Genomic DNA, 24,826 nt, shown 5'->3' on the forward strand with positions numbered 1-24,826 from the left:
ATGTCAATAACGACATGTTTACATGTTGTTCACAGTATAAAAATATAAATTGGTGATTTAATTTTTCACTGAAACCCACATTTTTGCAGAATTAATAAAGACTACTTGAGTTAACTGCATCAAGTTTTTTTACTTTTTATCTTGAGCAGTGCCCACAGTATTACTTCAAATCTCATTTATGCCTGTGAAGATACCTGTGTTGTATATAATGCTCGTTAGCTGCCTTAAGTAATTAGGTGGCTATTGTCTACTGCACTTGCTATTTATTTTTTGTATGTAAAAATAACTATTGATTGGTATGAAAATTATTCGTCAACTAGATCCAGTCGTCTCTATACTTTAATTTATTCAAAGTTCCAAGGAAACTCAACAAAGTTTGATGAATGGCTCTGTTGCTTCACTCCGACCTCTCCTTTATGAATAATTAATACCCTGTAATTAACTTTTTACCCTCATTGATTAGTCTGACATCAAAGTTGTATCCATCAGGAGCTACAGCAACTCTGTATACAGGTTCAGTTTTAGGAAGAATACAAATTCTGGTTGCTATGGTTTCATATGCTTTCAATTACATGTATTACATATTTGCCCCGACAGATATAATTCTCATTGAGGCATAAAGTTTTATTGTATCATCATCTCTAATGCTGACAGTTTGGAATTTTAAAAAAGGGCTCGTTACTCAAAGTCTTGCCTGAATATACCCAGTATTTATTACACAGGAGATATGGAAGCACTACATTTACTATCATGCCTCACAGGGAATAACTTATCGCGTATCGAATTACAAGATGCTATGTTTTTTTGTATTATTGTCATCTTTAATGAGGGTAGTCCTGCTCAGTGCAGAAGCACTGCTATCCAGAGGAGCCCTCAAATGCTAAATGTGCAAATTGCTGTACAAGTCCAATTAGATGCACAGCCATGTTTTTTTCCTTTGACAAAGGAATTCATAAAATGCATTTCATAAGAGAAATGCTCTACAACATGAAAAATTTGAACACTGAATTATCCCTTGCCTAATTAGCAAGACAAGATTTTTGCATGCATTTGAGCTTAATGAAATTCAATGCCCGCAGATGGTACTGCATGGATAGTGTTAATAGTTGTTTTGTGAAAAACAAAATGAACTGAAACAGGGGGAAAGTCGCTTTAATATATAGTCGCCCTGTTTTAAAGTTAGCAATTAGGTAAAACCATAATTATGTCAATAATCTAAAGAGCATCCAATATCGCTAGAAAGACATTAAAGAAAAACAGACCTCCTGAGTAACTGAAATTTTCCTCAAAGTTTGCACCTCCTTTTGAGCCTGCTGAGATCACAAGGATTCTTCATCTCATCATTCTTGTATGTAATATATATTAAAGTTTGCCGATTTGTCCTGGACGTTTACCTTTCTGTGAATCCCAAAGTGATACCAACTCTGCAAATTCCAAGAAATCGCAACACACTTCTTTCAGATAAGGTTTCAGATGAATTCTGCAGATCAAACACCCCTCTTCACCTTTGCCCTTCCTCTTCCGCCCCTACCCCCCTTTACCCCTCCCATCCCATAGAAATGTTGCCTGCAATACTCAGTTTCAAGTGATTCACCTTTATATATACATCAGTGACCTGTGGAAGACCTCGTGCAAGCTATGTGAAGTTGCTTTATATATCTCATGTATCTCACTTTAATCTACAAGTTTAATGTTTTCTGCGTTGGTGAAAAAAATAGGCAAGATTTCTCTGAAAATCAGATTAATAAAAGATGCAGTTTTTCTTCGAAGGATCCAATTATGATGGAGGTCATGTGTGAACTGTTTGATATCTGATCTAATCCCATCCTACAGAGCACATCAGTATACCTACAGTGATCTGAACAGCTCAGTGACGACCTCAGTGACCTTTGGGCAGAATTGATATACCATAGCGTCACATCAGTGGATTTCCAACTGATGCAATTCTAGAAAAACTTGTGATTAATTTACAGATATAAATGACAGGTGTAATTACTCCACGGGCTGAATTAAATTTCTAGGAATGATTTACTTATGTACGTTGGGATATACCTTGGGTATTGTTGTCCTCATACCAGCATGTTTACCGTATTTCAAAACCACATAGTATACTACAGGATGGATTGCCGTGATTCATTATGTCTCTTGATTCACAGATATATTTCACTGATATAGTAGTCCGTATGTGACTTTTAATTAAATTGAAGTCTTTATCAGGCTTCTGAAGCTGAGGAAAAATCCACTGGAGATACAGAAAATGCCAAGAGAAATTTCTTGCTGGGTTAAAAGTTAAGGGATAATTCAGTTAGCCTGTTGAAAGCAGCGATACATTTTAATTGGTGACTACAGGCTAATGCCAGAAGCTAGTGGGAAACGGAATATGAAATGGATATCGACGTGTGAAACAGACGATTGCATCGATAGGTTTTAACGTTGTTTCATTCCATAGAGTTAAACAGCTAACTCCGACATTACTGATGTACGGTGTTAAAATGCCGTACATGCCGGGGTATGGCACTGTGTGTGTGTGTGTAATTGGCGTATTTTATTGAATGGCGAAGCAACAAAGCAAATAACGTTTGTTCTTATAATTCTAAAATACTTCAGAGTATCTTATACACGATGGATAAGTTGCTGAAGTCTTCAAGTACTGCAGCAATTGTCAACTAACTATGTAGTTGGTTGTGGAGTAAATGCCAATAGAGATTCCAAAGATTATGTCACAAAACTTGGAACCCTTAAAATTTATGGTTGTCGAACAACTAATATCCTTTTCAGATTAAATATTCCATAAAATAAATTTCATCATGGCAGAAAAATGTTACCAAAAAGGAAGAATTGAACTCATATCCAGAGAAGATAATGAATCTTACACATAACAGAGAAAGTAAATATAATTTGCATGTACATGTCCTCAAGCCTGTCCTGTATTAAAGAATGTATAAAACTACTGTGTGTGCTGTAGCAGTGTTCTAATGTACTGAAATAAATTAAGCTATTTTAAGGTCACGTTTGTTGTTCTTTCATAACCTTATCCACTGAACATGTACATAACATGTGTTTTTAAGTGACAATACTGTAGATTAATCACATAGCTATGTCAGCACAACTATATGTTCTGTTCAGTGGCGTGTGTATGAACCATCAAAGTGTGACATCAGGTACTGGCCATCAGTCATATGTTAAAGGATAACTCAGATAGGCACATAGTTTATATTTTGATATTCTGCATATATATATATATGGATGGACTGCTAAAAGCTCCAATATGTCAGTTCCATTCAGTTCCATTCAGGGTGTGATATTTATATACCTCTTTGATGTTTAGAGAAATGGCCCCAAATTTGAACATTTGAGGCTAGTCATCGATGATACGGGATAAAAGGATTCCATGTCGATCTTTACTAGGCATTAATGTTCTCAAAGTGCGGAGTATTTGGTTCATGTTGCTCTACAGGTGGGGTCGCTGTCATATTGACTACTTAAATATGAGTGATACCTGCTTACAGATCTCTGGATAAAAATAACGTGTGAAGGCACTCACAAGCATGCAAACATGCCGGGCTGACATTGCATACAGACGCACACTGGGTGATTGACTATATCCATTTGTGCAGTTTGGTGGAACGAAAAATCCTGCCTTGGAATGGCACAAATTTCAGGTGCTTAAAACAATTAGTTTGACTGGAAACATTGGAAAATTGGTCTTAAAAGATCTCTTCTTCATGAATCATGAATGAGACTATACTGCTAGTGATCAACTCACGGTCGTATTTACCTTCACTTATTCGGTCTTCTCACAACTTTAGCTGTCTGGAGTTCACAGTGTGTTACTTAAGAGTGAAATGGGGAATTAATGCTGTGTTAACATGCACATACATGTACTGCACTGTTACTCTAAACATAATTATTATTCAAGTCAATATTTGATTGACTCCTTCCTCGGTTGTCTGCGGTGTCATTACGTAACTCTCCCTTGTGTTTTATTCTTGATCAGCTGGTAGTTCTAATTCACACTCAGGTCCTTGAGGGTTTGCGAACCTTATGTTGTCTTCCCGATCAGTGGACTGTGTCAGAAACCATCAGTGCATGCAGCGCAGAAAGAGCATGATAAAAGCAAGTCAATTCTGTATCTATGTTACCGTGTTGCCAAGATATCTACAAACCAATTGCCTTACTGACACAGAACACAATTTACATTTCATATGTTAAGGAACAAGCTAAGATATACTGCATGTCTAAAAAAATGTGTGTTGTCAAGTATTTTAGACATATGTACTGTACATGAACACATTGAGTATTCATTGTAAGGAGCTAATTCTTTAATATTTTTAAACATATCCATTTACGAGTAACTCTAAAGCACAGGGGAGGGGGGGGCGGGGGAGCTGCGGCCAATGGGCAACTTGGGCCCTTGGGTAGACTTTCTGCTGTCCACAATGAGGCTTTAAAAACCCTGTTAATTAATGCAGACCCAATTATGGCCTGTGAAAACATGAAAAATATATACTTTGAGCTTGCATATAAAGGCGATGGGATAGTTGAACTTAATTGATGGATAATGTGCAGGTAGTATGGTTTGACAATTAGTTCATTTGACCACAAAAATTTAGTATTAATCTAAGATTGTAGCTACATGCATCCTTCAGTGTTGCGGCCTGTGGAATGGGCACAAAATTCCACTATGGCCTGGCCGGAACATCCATTTCCAGCTGCCTAGCCCTGCTCTGAAGCTTTTGTATTTTCATTTTAGCAGCACCATGTACACCCTTCAAGCCTTTCTTTTGTGTTTTGATTGGTGATGGATGCACACGGCATAGAGGGAGATCATGACAAGAAAACCTGAGTCATATTTTTTTGGTGGGAAGCCTTTTGCCAGCCAATTAAGTTATGAGTGAGGTGAGTCGATGGGTGATTCGCTTGTGTCTTTCAATCGCACTCATTAAAGTCATTTGTACAGTGTGATGATAGGTTTGGGCAACCCCCATAAAAAAAAAATGTAAAAAAAAAAAATAGAACTTATATAGCGCGTTCATCAGCAACGCTGCTCGAAGGGCTTTACAGGAATTGAAACAATTAATATACATGGAACATTTAAAATACAGGAAACATTCAAAAGCAAATAGTAGAAAAATATCGCCTAAAAGGTATGCACCATAAAACCTATAATAGGATAGAAAACTAACATAACTGCCTATAAATGCAAAACAAACTTAATTTCTGGAAACAATGTCTTCAGAAGTTGAAACTTGCGGAATACAACCACTAATGGGCCTAAATATCTTATTCATAAGGGAAATCAAAATATAATGTCTTTTTTTTATGTAAATGAAAACTGTTATTCCTTTCCCCCCCCCCCCCCCGTTTTTTTTTTTTTTTTTTTTTGATATCCATAATTTGCCTAATTACTTGACGCTAAATTCCATCGAATACTGCGATCAAATCCTTGAAAACTAACGAGTAAACCTCTTAAGGGACCTCAGATACATCATAGAGCTTCCACACGAGAGATTCACAAACAAATCCTTGGCTCTGCTGTATCTATACAAGCAGCAGCGGCAACAACACACATGTTGCCTGTCATTGTACTATATATATATCACAAACAAATTCATTGAATCGCACAACCGATAAACTCATGCATCATTAAACATTGCACAACAACAATGATTTTACAGATTCAGTGGTGTGTGAAAGGGATGAAATGATGGTGAGGGGGTGAGGTGGGAGGGTCATGGAGGGAGTGGGAGGGTTAAGGAGGGTGGGAGAGGGTATAGTTGAAAGTTCATGCAGCATTATTCCACGCCAATAGGTTTTAAATAAATTGGAGTTTGTCTAAGATGAGGAGCCTTTTGGTTGCAGATTAGCACTTGAGGGTGCAGAACCATATTTTCATTCCTCGTCCCTTTCCCTTCAATCACTGTGTAGAATTGACCCCATGTATACCTGTAAGTTTGATTCCCAAAGTTTTTTAATTTATGATGGGTGAGGATAAATATACATTGATACTGGTGTGCTCTCATGAAAACGGGTTTGTATCTTACATGTCTCCACTGTACTATTGCACTCTGCCATCTACATAAGTATATGATTATTGATACCACTGGGAGAGATAATGTTATCCATTTATCATACAGAATGGACACTTCTGACCTCGATTTATTCTGTAGTATTAGCAAGTGCATGTGGAATTTAATCACCCATTGGCATATCTTTGGTCTTTATATAGTTGTACTACTGTTGGTAAAGTCATTTTTCTCTTTCAGATTTCTTCTTCCCAAAATTATGTGCATTTAAACTTGAAACATTTTGTAAAAAAGGAGCGGACGAAATAGATAATGAAAAGGAAAAAAAAAACCTTCATCTACCTCTTGAAAAGTCATGGACTCTGTATGTCTTTTGCCAAAAATGGGTCTACTGAAAAACAGGTGAACTTAATTTAATCATTTCCATGCTCATTTCTGACTGTTTTTACTTTTTTCTTCTTTCAAAGACATAGCAAATCCTTAGCAACCGGCATATTTGCATTATCTCCCCAGGATGTGATGCAGAAGTTGGTGGGCAGGCAGAGCGTTCACGGCTCCACGGAGGAGAGGCGGAAGAACAAACAGCGACAGGCCTTATACCAAATACGACAGGACATATCGGAGGCCAGGTTCGAGACCAATGAGGCCATCACCCAGATCCACAAGGGGGTGAACAAGCTGGAGACCGGCACTCAGAACACTAGCAGCTTCGACAGTGCCGAGAAAGATTACGGCTCGAGCGAGACACTCCGTGCCATGCAAGACCTCCTGAAAGTCAAACAAGACCAGGCGCCACCCAAGGTACCGGGCGAGACCAGCGCGCCAGAGTCGTCGGCACAGCCGGTGGGGAATCTGGCGACACCAGCGTCTACGTAAAGCGTCCGCCGTTCCCGGAGGAGGATGTTGCAAGAAGGCCTTACCACATTGGTTTGATTTCACTCTCTGTATACTTGAGTTTTGATTTCCGTTCACAGAGGATCCTCTTTCCTCTAGATAGTAAAATGGTGGCGGTTTCTCGCTGGTTCCATATGTGGAATCAGCGATGGTGCAGGTGGTGGAAGGTTTAGAGACTGGTACCAACAGTCTATGGTAGCTGATCTTGCGGTCAGTGGCTGAGTAACCCGATGATGATGATGATGATGATGATAAGTGATGTTGATGATGATGATGATGATGACATGACCGTGATGATGATCCAGATCTGATGATTACATGCGATCTGATCCAGATTAGGACCCAATTGATTCGCTCCAAATGGATCGATCAGATATGTTAGAAAATGTTAAACATCAGATATGTCAGAGTCCTTGCCAACCACTTAGACCCATGCAAACAGTGATACAAACACTTATGTATTTATCTGGTGTTGAACCCTTATAGATGTCAAGAACCAGATCAATTTCTGAAACTGGGACCCCTTTTTCGTATTCTTCACGTTTCCTGAATGATGTTAAGAAAACAAGAAAGACAGACTCTTCTTAATCCCATATCTTGTGGGCAACATTCATATTTCCTTGGGCCCATTTTTAATAGATGTCGGGCCAGAGGTTCTAGTAACCTGACCCCCCCCGCCCCCGGGATATAATTAGGGCTTCATCAGGCTCAAGATAATGTAAGGGATTAATATTTTAAAGGGACATGTTAGTTATTTTCTGCTCCTTGTTATTACATGAAGTTAAATGTAAGTAGAATTATACCATTCAAATGTCTGGTTTGAAGGTACTCTCCTACTGTACCACAAACATGGCCCAGCTGTATGAACAACTGTTAATTACACATAAAGTACACATTGTAAAGTATGGTCCCAACCTCGGTGTATGCTGTCCTTGATGATGAAACTTGGATACTGTGAGGGGGGGTGGGGATTAAATTGTTTTTGTTTCTTGCAGGTATGCTGTTCGGCTATGTATTCCATGAGTCGCAATGGTTTCCGTAATCGGCCAGTAAAGCCCGTAGTTTTCATTTATTTTAGCAAAGTTACAAGAAACAGAACTAGTGTTCGATTTGACCAAGCAGGGACCAAGTGATGGATGTGAATAAGTAATCCACTCACTCACCTTTTGATAGGTCTGTTCTGTGTTCAAAAATCCTCCTATGGTCACAAAAGGAATGATTTATTAGATCAAGACCAAATAACCTGGTCAATACCACTCTATTTCCCCTGAAATTGAACTTCCTCTGAAATAATTCCATTAATAAGTAAAAAATTCAGGAGTCAAGGAGTCTCGAATTGACAGTGAAGATTCCAAGATAGTGTTCTCTACTGAAGATGATTCATTTTAATATCCCTGTGAGGATTCTTCTCCCAAAAAAAGAAGAAAAAAAGAAGATGGATGAATATGAGGCTAGATATTGCTGTGAGAGATGTAAGATGGCATTACTTTCACTTTTTGATAAAAATGGAAGAAACGCCGACCGCTGTGGGTCATTTGACTCTAGATTGTGATCCAATCCATCTAGCCATTTGGGAGACCACATCCCTAAGGAGTTTATATGCCATGCATTTTACAGATATATGGCACACATCTGATCTTAAAGTAGCAGACAAAGTAGGATGAAATGTGAGGCTTTGCGATACACTGCAGTGCTGGTGTGCAGTACATTGCATGCATTGATGAACTATTTGTACAAAGAGTTAATTTTATTCTCTTTGTCTGATTAAGTTTCAATGCAATTCATGAATTGATCCTTCCAGCCTCAACTATTTGGGATAAATATGTATCTCACTTTCTGATCTCAGGCTATGTATGGAGTGCTCAGATGTGTGCGACATTTAAATTACATGTCCTTTCGGAAGTTACGGCCTGTTGATATGATTACGGCCTGTTGATATGATTACGAGTCAACGTATGGGCTGCTTGTCCAACAATGGTCATAGCACAGTACTAGTGGCGGTTGTATGTCGTATTAAATATAAGCACTTGCTATAAACCGCAGCCCTCTCACTGCATAATACTTGATTAGACCAATGTTCGTTGATATCGAAATTGCTGTGAATATTATTGGGATTGGCTCTATCACTCCCTCCCACTCATCCTTCACTTTCCCTGAAGGACCAGGGCCATGTGGTACATGGCATATATATATAAATAAATATATATAAATAAAATAAAACATATATAAATAGTGCATCATGACTCAGAAAAAACCTGAATCCATCTGAAATTTGAACAAGGATAAGACTACTGTCAGTAATGTGTAACCCTAAATTTCCGTTTGTTCATGAATTTGAGGAAGGCTTACATGAAGGAAGGCTAAATCCTGGCTCCCTTTATATTCTTCAGCTGACAAAAAGCCTAGCTCCTCTCAACTAGCATTCCAGCCTACTACACAACTTTCTGGTATATAAAAACATTATGTCATCCATGTGGATTTGTACTATACCAACATATACTTTGTTTACCTGCCTTCATACTGGAGGAAGTATACAATTCAGTTTGCAATTAGATATTCCGCACTGTCGGTTGCTATAGACAGACTGGATCTCGGTACTCTGGTAAATAGCTTAAACAGCTAATTGGTTAACCCCTTTATAGAAATAGAAAAGGAAAAACAAGAAAAGAAGAAGAAGACTGAAGAAGATAAACAAGCCCATGCAAGGTTACTCAACCTTGCAAATAGATAAACATATAAAATACTGAAAGAAACTTGGAAAATTGATAGTAAAGGTATATAAGGTGGCCTCAGTGTACACTAGAATCATATATTTGATAATCATAAATTGGAGAAGAAATACGAGTTAAAAGAAACTTTGTATTCCCACTTATAGCTGGAAGAATAAAACAATGATATTTCCTAAGCCATTACAGGATCACAAATGATATTGTTAGTCTGTTCTATGTAGTATGACACAACCAAAGATCTGTCTGTTAACATGCAAAACAAACTACAACGAATTCTGAACCTATAGCTATAGACCAACCACAGTTGTGTCTCCCCAAATCTGATTTGAACGTAAGCTATGGGGCTTAAAATATAAAGGATGGTAGTGGATGATCTATCAGCATAACTGCTACAAGATCATGGTTGGATAAATATAGGCTTGATGACAGTGTTAACCTAAAACTATGGAAATTTGAACACTCCCTTTAAGGGGGCAGAGAGCTAGATAGTGTCTATAATTTAGCATTGACTATTTCTAGAGAAAATGAGCTTCATACTTACTTTTCATTGATGAACTTTTCAATGATTTTGTAATTCCTTGAAGAAGCTAACCATGAAAGTGCAATAATAGACAGAAAATTGTTGTTTTGGTTTTTGAAATGATGATCCTAAAGGCCCAGTCACATCTCACCGGATTGCACGAACGGACAAGAGTACGCGCGAAAAACAGTCATCCGGTTATTTCCGTTGGCAAAAGTTGTCGCGCATGCATCTGGGGGTTGCAACGTACCGGACGTGCGACGGTGAAAACGGATTACAAACGTACAAGGGACGGACAGCAACGGACGAACAACGGATGAACAACGGAATAACAACGAACTAACTAACGAACACCAACGGATAGTAACGAATTTACAACGGACAATTAACGGATAAAGAACATACAAAACGTAGGAGTACCGGAAAAGTAACAGACATACGGGACTAGCAACGGAGAAGAAACGGTCTTAGACCTGGGCCTCCTGACTGCCTCAAAATCAGGGGGCATCCTCATGAAGTTGATGGAAGATTTTGGTCTTCTATTCGCAGCTCCTGCATTAGTTGGTCATAAAGACCACACTGCCGTCTTCTCTGTGAACCTAGCAAGGCCCTAGACCAGCATTTATGCCAAGCACGTCTCTTCCTTCTCTTCTTGACTTGTTTATTGGTCTTGATGTTGGCTTCAATGATAAGCATCTGTGCTTGTAAAGCTTGCACTGTGGTCTGAAGCTTGAATCTTTCTGAAGGGTCCATGATGTAGGTGTTGACGGTAGAGGTTATAGGAGCAGAATGAGGCGTGGGACGCTTGGAGTGGACAAGGTGGAGGTACGCTGCATCTCCGTTCTATGTCCGTCTGTTATACTTTCCTGGCCTGAGTTCTTCCGTTTCTTCCGTGTAACGTCCGTCACCTATCTGTTCATTGTCAGTTCTATTCCTTTGCACTTCCGTTATTTCTACGTTAGCGTCCGTCGAATATACGGTATAGGTACTGTACTTCTACGTTTCATCCGTTCTTTGTCCGTTATTGATCCGGTGAGCAATAGCAATAACCAGAGACGAACGGAGAAATACAGTATGCCAAACGCATACAGAACGAACAAAACGCATGAGAAACTGATAAAAAGGAAGCTTAACGGATTAGTAACGAATAAATAACGGAGACATTTTTCGGTGGATGTCCGTTCCAAGTTTTGTGCATGTTCAAAATCGACACCGGACAAACCGGACCTCACCGTTAATGAAACGTAGACGGACGGAGGAGAACCGCAGACTAAACGGATACTAACGTACATCAACGGAGTGCCATTTTTTGTCTTCGTTCCCTCTCCGTTATTGCAATCCGGTGAGATGTGACTGGGCTTTAACATATGGAGAGAAAAAAAGTTTTGATTTGAACTGCCTGCCCAGTATAAATAAGCTTTTCTGTTTACTAGTCCATTTTGTATAAATGTTTTGAGTCATATATTTTTAAGAATGTTGGAAGGGCCGACGAGTTTTTGAGTTGTAAATGGAAATTTACCATGTTTTAAACTTGCTTTTTGTGCAAGATGCATTAACTATCTACGTAAGTTCTACATTTTTTTACTGTGTAAAATATAATGTACACTGTTTCTTTCTATCGATATATATATATGTATATACATAAATGTAACATATCCTTCTGATCAGCCTTATTTGCCTACAAAGTAAATAACTTTCTATGAAAGAACGTGCTACGTAGCTCTATACGGTAATAATGTAATTAGTAGTCATAGGTCAATTGTTATATGTCATACACTCATAACGGTGGAAGTAACCTATTTAGTTTTATGTGAAGCACTTTCTAACAGTACAAGTGATAAATAATAGTAGAGTATTTGTAGTTAGGCCGTCAATGCCTCAGTGAATGGAAACTGCTTTCCGTGGTGACAGTATTACATATGCTGAAGTTTGAACAAGTTTTCCCATGTTTTAGAAATGTTCAGGTCAATACTGGTGACCATTGAATTCAGTTGTGACAAAAAATATATAAATGATGGAAAGTAAAGGATTTGTGTAGAGGTGTAATGCCTGTTAAATGATCATCATCATGGCACCTGGTTTGAGAAAGAATTGTAAAACCTATTTAATCTATTAATAGAGGTAAAAACATTTGCTCAGATAAATAGTGCCATTACATTATATGCATATTCATCATCACCATGACAACCAGTTCAAAGTGGAATTGTTTGAATTTTTACTTTCTATAAATAGAAGTGAAACTATTGCTCAGATGGATAGTGCCATTACATTATATGCATATTCATCATCACCATGGCAACCAGTTTAAAGTGGAATTGTTTGAATTTTTATTTTCTATAAATAGAAGTGAAACAATTTGCTCAGATGGATAGTGCCATTATATTATATGCATATTCATCATCACCATGGCAACCAGTTTAAAGTGGAATTGTTTGAATTTTTATTTTCTATAAATAGAAGTGAAACTATTTGCTCAGATGGATAGTGCCATTATATTATATGCATATTCATCATCACCATGGCAACCAGTTTAATGTGGAATTGTTTGAATTTTTATTTTCTATAAATAAAAGTGAAACTATTTGCTCAGATGGATAGTGCCATTATATTATATGCATATTCATCATCACCATGGCAATCAATTCAAGGAGAATTTTTTTAAAGTTTTCTATGTCTTATAAATGGCAGTGAACCATTTGCCCTGAGATGTAGTGCCTGTTGAATGATATGTACAAAATTCATCATCATTGTAGCACCTACTTCACAACAAACTTCCTTTTTTTATTAAATTTTGCAAACTTTTTTTTGTGCCAGTCAAATATTTTTATGCTATATTGTGTTTAGAGTGATTACTGTATAGCATCAATTGATTGATTGCGTGTTGCAATCCTTCTTCCTTTCCCTACTCCTAATTGGATATACATGGCTTGCAACTCACTCAATATCAACTTGATATGGTTTTAACAACATTCCTACCTTTTCTTACTTGGTCAAAATGTTTTAAAATTGTCACCATAGTAATACTTGTGAGTTTGAAATTTTCTTTCAGTGGTTAGTGTTCTCATCACAAAGACTGTTATGAAATTGTTATTTTTGTGTCAGCAAATCTAAGGGATGACTTTTGTACAACAGAAAAAAACATATTAGTTTTCAACTTTTGATATGTCATACCTTATATATAGTTCAAGTAAATGGAAAGCTGAGAAAAGGAAACACTGTCATAAGAAATATTTTACATTCATATAAACAACAGAGGACCTAAAGAGGTGATGTACCACACCAGTCGTCATTGACAATTTTGTCACTTGTTTACATAAACAAGTTATTGAGGCCAGAAACATATTTTATATTTCCAGTGTTTTTGTTTCTCTAGAGCTGACTTTGTTGGTCTTTCTGCTAGGCTAGATAATTCAGCCACTTTGATTGATGAGCCTCTAACTTTGTAAAAAAGATAACAAATTCTAGTAGGAAATTAAAAGGAAGTTGCCAAAGGAAACAAAAAGCAAAAAGAAACACATTGGTCGAATTGAACTCCTTCAACATTGTTCCATTGATGAGATGTGCACGTCTCCACAATTATGAAAATCATTGTAAAATTTGATGAAGTCAACAACATAAAATAACAACCCATTACAGAGATGCATTATCGTCCAAGATTATATAATCATATTCTTTAAGTAAAAAAAAGCAGTTTTTTTTTTATGTATGTATGATATCACAGAATATTTCCCGGTACACTTGTCCAGCAAAAAGGGAATAAACTGTGACATGTTTTGTCCTAAAAAACCAAGCTGGAGGTTGGATCGATATGATTCATAAAATAAGCTGTCACTTCATATATGACTAATTTTCATCAAATGCAAGTAATGTTGATGTGTAACCTGCACTGATGAACATATTCTTCGGAAGCTCGTCTGAGATTTTTCAGGAGGAGGGGACCTGGGCCTGACTAGTAAAGTTAGACAGCAACATTACTACCAAAGTATCAATGCACAGGAAAACACCAGCAAGAAGAAAGCTCATATGACACTGATGTTTCCCACGATGTACATTGTTTTAAAATCTTATAGTTGTAGCTCCATATTTTGTTGCCAAGAAAGTTTCAAACTGGAGGGCGCGGTCCCCCAGTCCACCTCTCTGGATATTCGACCTGTTCTTATATATATATAAATGTTCATCAGTCTTTGGCCCAAAATATGCTAGAAATTGAGATAATGGCCACTCATGTTCAAACATCAACAGGCATTCTGCCACCAACATTAAAGGACTTTTCCTCAATGAGAAATTAAGATTCAGTGTCTATATAAAATACATTGGGGAAGTCAACAGTTTCTAGACAGTACACATGGAAAAACTAATGTAGCAACTTTTTAGCACCTGAAAATTTGACAAAAAGTCGAAGAAATCGTCTCATGACCAAATGGCACTGGAGCGATTCAAGCTCTTGTAACAAACTAATTATGTCTGAGAAGTGTCTTGTCTCTATAGAGTCAACTAATCAATCACTCGTGGCGAATTTACCTTGAAAAGTGCAAAATTTTAATCCCAAACTCACCTTGCTGAGAATATTTCCTATTGATTTCTTCTCTTTTTTTCGTCCCTTCCCTTTCATCTTTTTTTTTGGTTGGACCTTGTTTTTCTTTTGTAATCAATGTTGTTTCTTTTCATGAGCCAAATGCATTGCACTATTTTTTTGTCCCTTGTGTATTATTTCATCAAAGAAAATTGTCATTTATTTTAGTGGAGTGAAAAAAAAAAGTTTCAGTCCGTTGGGAAAGACTCCTAGTTGAAGTGTCACTTCTGTACAGCAGTTTAATTTATTAGTAATAATTACTTCTCACACTTCTATTTCTGCTTCAAAAATACCTTCTTTTTCAAAAAAAAAAATTACAAAAGGTTTTTGAAACGTTGAATTAGGAAAATTACCTGGCCTTATACCCTTTGTATCATAGCATTGAAACCAGCAGTTGATGGTCTTGGTTTTATATTTATATATTGAAATTGCTGGTAGTATTGTTGGCTACCAATGATACCATGGAGATAACTGGTGGTGTTGTTGATTTTGATTTGTCATGGTAGCATTGAGATGACTGGTGGTGTTGTTGGTTTGTTATGGTAGCATTGAGATGACTGGTGTTGATTTCTCTTGATACCATGGAGATGACTGGTGGTGTTGTGGGCTACTCCTGATACCATTGAGATGACTGGTGTAGTGTTGGTTTCTCATGATACCATGGAGATGACTGGTGATGTTGTTGGTTTCTCTTGATACCATGGAGATGACTGGTGTTGTTGTTGGCTATTCATGATAGCATTGAGATGGCTCGTGGTGTTGTGGGCTACTCTTGATACCATAGAGATGACTGGTGGTGTTGTGATTTTGTCATGATAGCATGGAGATGATGGGTGGTGTTGTGGGCTACTAATGATACCATGAAGGTGACTGGTGGTGTTGATGGTTTCTCATCATAGCATTGAAATGGCTGGTCAGGAAGTACTTTATGAAGTAATTTGCATTATATAAAGTTTAACAAAATGCTATGTGTAATGACAATATTGCTGCTGCAATGTGTTGTTTGATACTATGTAATAGTACTGTTCTAAAATAAGAATGCTGAAATTGAATGTGCAACCTGTTTATTGTGTTACCAACTTTGTTTTTGTTTTTCCCCTTCATTTTTTCATAATTCGTCCTGCTAATGAACTTTCTGCCAATTTTTGTACATTCATTTAAAATAATTGCAAATATTACTTCAGTGCTTTACAAAGGTATATTTCTTTGTCGACGGTTTTGTAAAATCATGCAACCTTATAATGAACTAAAACACCTGGTTTTTTTGTTGGCATGGTCAATGGTGTGAAACATTTCAGGTAATACTTTTGCAGAGGTATCTGCTTGTAGCCGCATTCTTTTAAGGTCTATCAAACTTTCTCCATCATCAGTCAACTGTTCATCGAGAGGTATATGTGGCCAGATCATATGGTGGTGTTGTAGTGCCACTCCGAAAGATATTCTTCTTGAACATGCCAGTACCTTTAATGATTCCTGAAACCAGTGTTTCTATCCTTGAGCAATTTGATGCATAATCCATTTCATTTGTATGGGGGCGAGGGGGGGGGGGAGGCTGTAGCTTGATTGTGTTTGCCATATCTCTGGATTTTGTGCAATTTATATAAGTATCTTTCTGTCCAACTTAGACTTATGTACCAGCAGTTTTCGTACCCAAAATATTGAGGGAATAAAATGGTTTCCCTTTCTTTTCTTTCCATTGACATTGACATTCAGTTGACATAAATAAAGGTTTGTAGTGTTGTCTCAAGGGTTTACATTTAATTTAGGCACTCCAATTAAATTTATAGCTAATTTGTTTCTTATTTTATTTTCAACACAATAGGTTTGTTGTGTTTGTCTCAAGGGTTTACATTTAATTTAGGCACTCCAATTAAAATTTACAGCTAATTGGTTTTTTTATTTTATTTTCAACACAATGTTGCAATCGGGAAAACAAGCGGTTATTTTGAAACAATAAAAAAAAGTCATCAGCTTGTTCAAATTGGTAGATTGAAACATTTAACGATTGATAAGTTTAATGACTTTAATTAGAATATAGATTACAATAGTCTTTTTAAGGATGTATGTATTCATGTATATCTAATTTATTAACTGTACATGTGCTCGGAATATTTATGCTTCTATACGTACTTATATATATATATACCCTTCTTTGGACACTTTCTCTATTTCGTACTATTCTAAAATACACACAAAAAAACACGCATATCTATATATATTTTCCATTGCATCATATGCTTCCATATCAGGTGGTGTTTTATGTATATTACAAACTCTTTCATACAGAATAAACATTCTTTGTACTTCTAACTATATATAGAAAATTTGTCGTCTTGAATTTCTTTTTCTTCATCTCAAAGAGTGATTGAGTCGATATTTGGAAATGTTTTGACACATCGACTGATACTAATAGCATACAGTTGCATGATAAATTATTTTTGTAATTTAAGGCAAAAATTTGATGAGTTAGTTGAAGATCCATTTATCATCGGATGCAAGCCTGCCTGCCTCATCCACTCCTCTTCAGACATGACAGTTCTGCTCGGAGACATGAAATTTCAGACGATATCCGCTTCATCTTTCATTGATAGAGAATCGATGACGACTATTCCATCACGTTCAGCTTAAAGCAGCAGTGTTTCCGTAGCTTTTGTCGAATTGTTGTCAATTCTGAATACTTTTCAAATAGTGTTGAATTTGGTTGAAAAAAAAAAGAACACAAACAGTATACTTCTAAATTGTGATGAATTCCACACACTTAAGATTGTTATTAGCAACTACGTAGGGAAGAGAATAGGGGTGAGTATATGTGGTGCGTAGATCACTTCCCTTCTCCAACCCCCCCCCTCCCCCACATCAATTTACCCAATTTGTACACAACAAGTAGTTCTACTCTGTTTGACTAACAATTCACAAAAGCTAACATACTGACAAAATGTGTCCCCTCCGCACCCCCTTGATTATTGGTACTTTTTCCCTGAAGAAGATTGATATTCACACTATCAAAGGCCACACTAGAATACTTCTCAACCAAAACACTCATACAATTTTCTACATTGTTTCAAAAGTTGCAAAATTATAACACCATTGTACATCTTAGCGCCTGCCATTTTACCAGTTTCTCAAATGGAAGAAACCCCCTTCCCCTAGACCCACGCCCTTGAAAAAATACTAACTTAGCTCCTCCTACCCCACCACCCCCCCCCCCCCAAATCCTCTTTTCCTCCCACGCAATTAAAAGAACGGTGATTGTGCCCCTGGATGGATTATTCCAACAATCAAGAAGCTACTTACATGGTTTAATGGTAGGTACTAGAATTGTACATACCCAGGTACGCACTGTTCAAGTAAATCAACGGTGACGTCATCGTGTATACGTTCATTCTCGTGCGGATCTTTAATTGAGTCATGAAACTGTTGACAGGTAACACCTGCGATATTCTACTACGTGTGATGATGATATGAATTACATCTGTACATCTTGGTCTCATTCCTTATAGGTTGTTGGATCATTGTGTACATTTTATGCTATAGAAATTATCACGAACACTGTGTAATAATTACTTATGTATGGAAACGTTTAGGTGCCATCCAATGGTAACATATCCATAGATAAATGCATATAAAGGAAGAACATCTTTACATTTTCATCTCTTAGTAAGGTATTTTCTGGACCAAACTGGCAAAACAAATATTAAAAAAAAATCCCAAAAGATTACTCTTGTTGCTATACCTTTAATATTTGACATATTGCAGGTCAATGACGAAATAAGCAGTTATCATGTATTTTTTTTGGTTTTTTAGGTGTGTTTATTTATTTATTTAGTTAGTTTTTAAAGTAGATGTCAATTCAATCATCCGTTAGATGCAAGATATTTTAAAAATTGCATAAAATAAATTAATTGATCACTTTTAGACTAAATCGATTAATTTTTTTTGGTCACATTGACATATTGACATTAAATTTATAAGATATATGTCCATTCACTCGAGATGAACGATTTTATGAAACAAATATTTGATTCTTAGATCGCCGTCGCACGGAGATATTTTTTGTTCCTTTGCAGTCCAACCTTCATACTTATGTCAGCAAGGGCGTAGGAACCAGGGGGCTGGGGGCGCCAGCTCCCCCAGTGAAAAATGTGGAGGGGCGGAAGTATCATTCCGCCCCCCCCCCCCCCCCGCTTCGCAAGTCAGAAAACCCCTTTTTCATTTCCAAATGAGAAAAAAATCTCATTTGGAGCACCAAATTGCATCTAAGGCCAGGTGAAAATACAAAATTAAGTTTACAAAATGGAGTGGGTGTTGAAGTGTGCTATATTGCACCAAATTGCATCTGAGGCCACCTGGAAGTGCAAAAAAAATTCCCCTTAGACCCCTCCCCCAGGCCGGCCATCAGTCTTCAGCCCCCCCCCCCCCACTCAAAGGTACCTTCCTACGCCACTGTATGTCAGGAAACTTTGTCCTCAGACTTTTTCTGTCGATCACAAATCTAACCATAGTAATGACAATAACAACTACTAAGTGTATAGGCTATACATCTCTGCTATGACATATCTTCGACAACATCTAATTAACCTTCTGTGACATTTTGCCAGCCATTATACTCACAATTTGCATTTTGTTCAAGTTTTGATTGAGGGGAACATACTATTCTGCAATCAAAGCGACCTCATAGTATAACATTGATGTAATCGTTGCCCCTAATCAATCGAGCTTCGGGAAAAAAATTTCGGCAAACAACCATGTTTTTTATTCAATCAAAATATGCATTACAATTTACAATTCAACCGTCAGCTGGTCAATCACAAATGCAGGCTCGCACAGCCATGGCAACGATTCATATGAATGAACGATACTATTATGTACGCTTTGTATTTTCCGCCATCTTCTGTCATCCCTCTTTAGTAACCATCATCCCCTTTGTTAATATTCCAATGGGTCCACGCCGTCTTCCCCACCCCCCCCCCCTTTATCTCTCTCCTCTCCTCCCCTCTCTTCTCCTCTCCAAGTGTTATTCCGCGACGTAGATTGCTTAGCTGGGTATACTCTGTTGCCGTCACACAATCTTCATTGCCTGTCTTGGCCTGAAACTTAACTCCGTCGTCACACGATAATTACTCCTTTCTGTTCTCCGACATATTTTAAAATTCCGTACTTATACATTCTTAACTAAAAGAGTGACCTTGACCATTGGTTATCGAGAAGTGTTTCTTCAAAATAAATTGCAAGTGATCACGTGACCAAAACATGACGTAATTGACGTCATTTTGGACTCGGGAATAGCCATTAATAAAAAAAAATTAAAAAAGAGTGTGTCGTCCTCGAATAACAACTACACGGCTTGCTGCATGACCGCCTGTGTTTGTTTCCCATTGGTTTTTGCATAATTTGAAGATGCCATTCTCGCTCACGTGATTATATAAAATATAGTGTAAAGGCAAGTCATGGCCATATTTTATATATTAATGACATGAACATGCATACGCTAGCGGAAAAGATAACTCATATCGTATTAGCGAGGGACAGAGAGAAAGAGAGGGGTTTTATAGTTTGGCCATTGGGGATTAAAGTGTGACAACTATCAATTACAAACCAAATTTGTATAACCATGCACTGGTTTTCGAAAAGTGACTTTTTGAAATTTAGTGTAATAAGCAGTTACATCACGATTAACCCCTTTTTTTTTTCTTAAATAAATTGCAGCGTTGAAATGCGAAGTGTACTTAACAAGTGAGTAATCTTGACATGTATACTCTATTCTCAATTTTCTACATACTTTTTAATGAAATACAAGTGACCTAGTAAGTCAACAATTTTGCAGAATTTCCTCATGTCATTCTGTGAACATTTTAACATTTCCATATTCCGCTTTACTCAATATCCTATACAAGATTGGGACGGTCAGACGTTTCCGGGAAATTTCTTGTCAACCACTCGTTGAAGTTGAGCGTGGGTGATCATAATATATGACCCAGTCTATCTGGGGGGGGGGGGTACTGATTACATGCAAGAGGTGCGGTAAAGTACTAAAGCCTATCATGCCTATCAGTTAGAACGGTAGTTGGTTGACATTTCATCTATGAGAATGAAGCCTATACTCGGCATATGTAACAACATCCCACAAATCTTCATCGCTTGGAAGCACATAACTAGTCGCATTAACTATTGTTTTCGTGCGGGTACAATTAAGCAAAGGTAGGTAAAACTGGTTCTTATTAAGTATGTTACTATATATAGGCGTAGGCTACACTGAAAAATATGTACCAGCCTCATTTTGCTTTCCGACGATGTTGCCAAGGAAACAATATTTACCGGTGAAAATGAGTGTGGAAAATGAGTGTGCATGGTTTTGATTTGTTATGGCACAAATTCACACATTAACTGTATATAGCTGACAAGAATGTCTTTTAGCACAATTCTTGTTGTGACGGGTTGGCATACTCCTATTAGAGTCTATATCAATCCTGCAGGAAAAGTGCCAAAATGCAGTATAGGAGAACATATTTTTTGATATGTTATCAATCAGGATCTGATTTTTGTGCGTGCAGCTTACATGTTGAAGAGCACGAATTGAAGTACATGTGGTGCAAAAATTGGGTCAATTGATGCAATTTTAGGACTCCCAGGAGCAGCATACAAAAACATAGTACTGAGTGAAGTGGTTTGTTTACAAGTGACGAACACTTCAGGCTCTGATAGCAAAAAAAATCTGCACGGTCATGATATGATGGTGCCATGAAAGCCAACTTGTCAGCTATCTATAGGAGACTTAAATGATATTTGTCATATAAAGTATTCGTAAACTTAAAAACAAAAGCCCAATTAACCTACTCATTTTTCTTTTGCATGGTATAGAACTATTATTTATTCGTTTAATAAATCTCCCTAGATTCCTTCTATTTATTTCACACTACGGCATGCAAACAGGTCTTTAAATATATACCCACCACATACGCACGCAGTGTACACCAACTCGATTGTGCGCAGTAATATGCTAATTCGAGTACTTTTGCTTTCATCAGTCCACAAAGCCGGATCTACTTGTCTCCAACTGACTGTCAGAAAGATATGAGATGCCCCTTTATTGGCTATTTCTTTTCAACCGACATCCAAGATCTACATTTTCAGACCATTGGCAAACGAGTATGTCCGTGACATAACTTCAAAGACTCGAGGTATAAATATACTCCAGGGAAATTAAAAGAATAAATGACCGAAGAGATGAGATTTGAAGTGAGTGACACCTATATCACGTGGAATATTTCCAATTGATCACAATTTTAGAAGAATTGGTTTATTTCATTACAACCAGCCTATACTCCTGCAAACAGGGGACTGCAAGGTCGATTAAGGTGACAGTATAGTATCTTGTGAATTTCTTAGAAATCATCGATCTTCCTGTTCCATTCTGGACAGAGTTATAGAGCTAGTGACTTTTTAACCTCGTCGGCTAAGGATATCTCCCGTGAAAACTTGGATCAACGGCATGTATAGATAGTTCTAAGAAAGATCAAAAATAATTTCCCTATAGAACACGATTCATCGTACGTGTTATTAAACAGCATATAAGGTCTATGAATGCAGCCAAAGGCGTGTGGAAGGTATTAGAGGACGGCATGGATGAGTTATTGTGCACAAGGCGCTGTGGTGAAATTGTATACTGAAAGAAAAACGGGAAATGGGAAACGAGGCAGATATTATAAGGCCCGTATAGTCAGGAATTATTCGTTGGGGTAGGGGTGAGGTGGAGTAACAATTTACAGAGGGTCCTGAAAATTGGGATGTTATTTATAGCCGCTCTGGTGTCACACTGTGGCGTGCGGTGAGACAAATTCAAATGGTAGCCTACGTGTGTCACCATATGGTACTATACATTATTGCAGGGGAAGTAAAAAATATAGCCTATTCGTAGTTTTGGTAGATGGAGTCTGGTAGAAGCCTGAGGGCCGGGTGTGCTGGGGGCCTGGCTATGGCTTATGGTCATTGGAAAAAATTTTATGCCACAATTTTACATGGGCTTAGCTTTTTAAACTGCTTATTGAGCCATGAATGGCAAACAAAATGCAATGATTTGAACTGGGTATATCTTGGATACTTGCACCGTTTAAGACTTGAGATCACAATATTTTGACGATTTGATTAATATGAATAAATCAGGAGGAATTTATATGGAACATCTTTATCTGAATTCCAACGATCCGTCACTGGACGGTTATCGTAGTGAAACAATAGTACTACAATTTAGCTTGAGCTATGAAAGCCATTGCCAGGTTTATTGTTCAACTCTTCAGCAAAATCTATTCACAATTGGCTCCACGATCAGAACATATTTAGTACCCAGTCACTCTCACTGCATCACTTAACCCAACACATAAACAGTGTCCAATATTACTTTTGCGAATTGTAGGGCGATATTTATTTACGCAATTCGTGGCGATAGCCGTTAAGTCGACTGAAAAGTCTAAATGCAGTGCTCGGGTTTTGCGTTGAATTTTCCAATAAGTTACGCGATGTGTTCAAAGAGTGACATCCATAGCAATTATTAATCTTATTATCTCTTTCCATTTTTATTTGGTTAATATTCTGCTGAACCACAAATCATGTATTTCGATGATTGTATTCAAACTTTGCTGGTATATACAGCAGGCCAGCTGACAGTTAGCGTCATGGTTACAAGGGTATGACTGCTCGGAGTTTGAAATGATGGCGCGAGGCTTTTTTGCGACCAACTCAGTTTTCAAATGTACAGAACTTGCATGAAGGTTTAACACTAACAGAGTGTATACTGGTCACGTGGCATGTGACAATTAAGTAAATCGGTCATGTAACAACTTACGGCAAGTACAATGACTGGTCGTACGTACCACAAGGGGCTGATATCTACTATACTAAGTTCCCTGTGCATAATAATTTGGTCACTCGAGCACCTGTTATTGTTAAGCCTAACTTAGGCTAAAGCCTAGGTGATGATACCAGCCACTGAAGTGCTGCGGTAATGCCCATTAGCTGTATTTGATACGAGAGTAGCAGTAGAATAACGGAGCATTAATATATGGGTGAGTGCATTTATAAGTCTCCAAAACTTTCCTATCTTGCAAGTGTCCGGGAGATCAACTGACTGAAACTGTTTCCACATAGCCATAGCCCATATACTGTAGTATAAGTTTAACCGAGCACATTATTACAGTTACTAGGCCAGACTATATTGAATGATAGGGAATCCTAGCCTAACCCTAGCCTAAGCTAGGCCTGCCTATTTTGCTAAGAGACCTAGGCCTAGTAGTATAACCTATGCCTATATATTATTAGGCCAAGTATTAGAACTGATAAAAACACATTCAATCATAGGCCTACACGGAAACTAAATATAACATACTCCTTTTTCTTGGTTTTTTTTTTGGCAAATGCATAGCCTGGTGATATATTTATCAGCCTGGGACTGGTGTGAAGATAGCTAAGCATGAAACTGAAAGCCATGTCATGATTCGAAATAGCCTATCCTAGGCCTCATCCCTGACCTAAATTAAGACCTAGTCTAGGCATTAACTGCATGTTACCTTTATTGAACTTAGCCTGCAGAGGCTAGGCTATTTGTCATTTTGCTACAGAGTGTTTATTGTGAGGCTTTTAAAAAATTGAAAGTGGTTTGTAAATAATATGCAGACCTAGCCTAGGGAGGGCTTCACGGTACAACATTTGGAGTTAAACATAGCGAATAAATTTTCCTTTTCCCTCCTCTGGGAGAGAGGTGTTTCTAATATATTTCTTGCAGTGTATGATTATTAGAAATGAATTCATGGGAGATTCCTATGTTCAAGAGTCTTTATTGGCCTAACATACTTATATTGGCTTTTAAATTAAGGAAGACAAGTCCCTTAATCATTTCTTTTTGTGTCAGAACAGCGTATGCTCATGCTATGAGTTGCTTTGGTAATTAATACGCAAAGAGTTACATTTTATTCAAAACATATTTCAGACGTTTTGTTATCAGGTTCTTACTATGTCAACACTATATGACAGAGTTTAATTAATTTTCACTATTGTGCATAAGACATATGGTGCTGTTGTGTAATGTAAACAG

At 37.5% G+C, this 24,826-nt stretch overlaps 1 protein-coding gene and 1 long non-coding RNA gene across 4 annotated transcripts in view; both read left to right on the top strand.

Moving 5' to 3' along the window:
• Nucleotides 1-17,057, top strand: part of LOC139963471 (uncharacterized) — a 119,685-nt gene extending 102,628 nt beyond the window's left edge. For all 3 annotated transcript variants that reach the window (XM_071964266.1, XM_071964268.1, XM_071964267.1), the window contains one exon: nt 6,540-17,057. In XM_071964266.1, coding sequence (XP_071820367.1) covers nt 6,540-6,902 — 363 coding nt within the window. In that variant the 3' untranslated portion in view covers nt 6,903-17,057. The remainder of the gene's footprint in view (nt 1-6,539) is intronic.
• A 6,342-nt stretch (nt 17,058-23,399) lies between these two features.
• Nucleotides 23,400-24,826, top strand: part of LOC139963472 (uncharacterized) — a 42,375-nt gene continuing 40,948 nt past the window's right edge. Inside the window, exon 1 of the long non-coding RNA XR_011791589.1 lies at nt 23,400-23,801. This is a non-coding gene — a long non-coding RNA (uncharacterized lncRNA). The remainder of the gene's footprint in view (nt 23,802-24,826) is intronic.

This window comes from Apostichopus japonicus, chromosome 22 (genome assembly GCF_037975245.1).
Source record: "Apostichopus japonicus isolate 1M-3 chromosome 22, ASM3797524v1, whole genome shotgun sequence".
Classification (NCBI taxonomy): Eukaryota; Metazoa; Echinodermata; class Holothuroidea; order Aspidochirotida; family Stichopodidae; genus Apostichopus; species Apostichopus japonicus.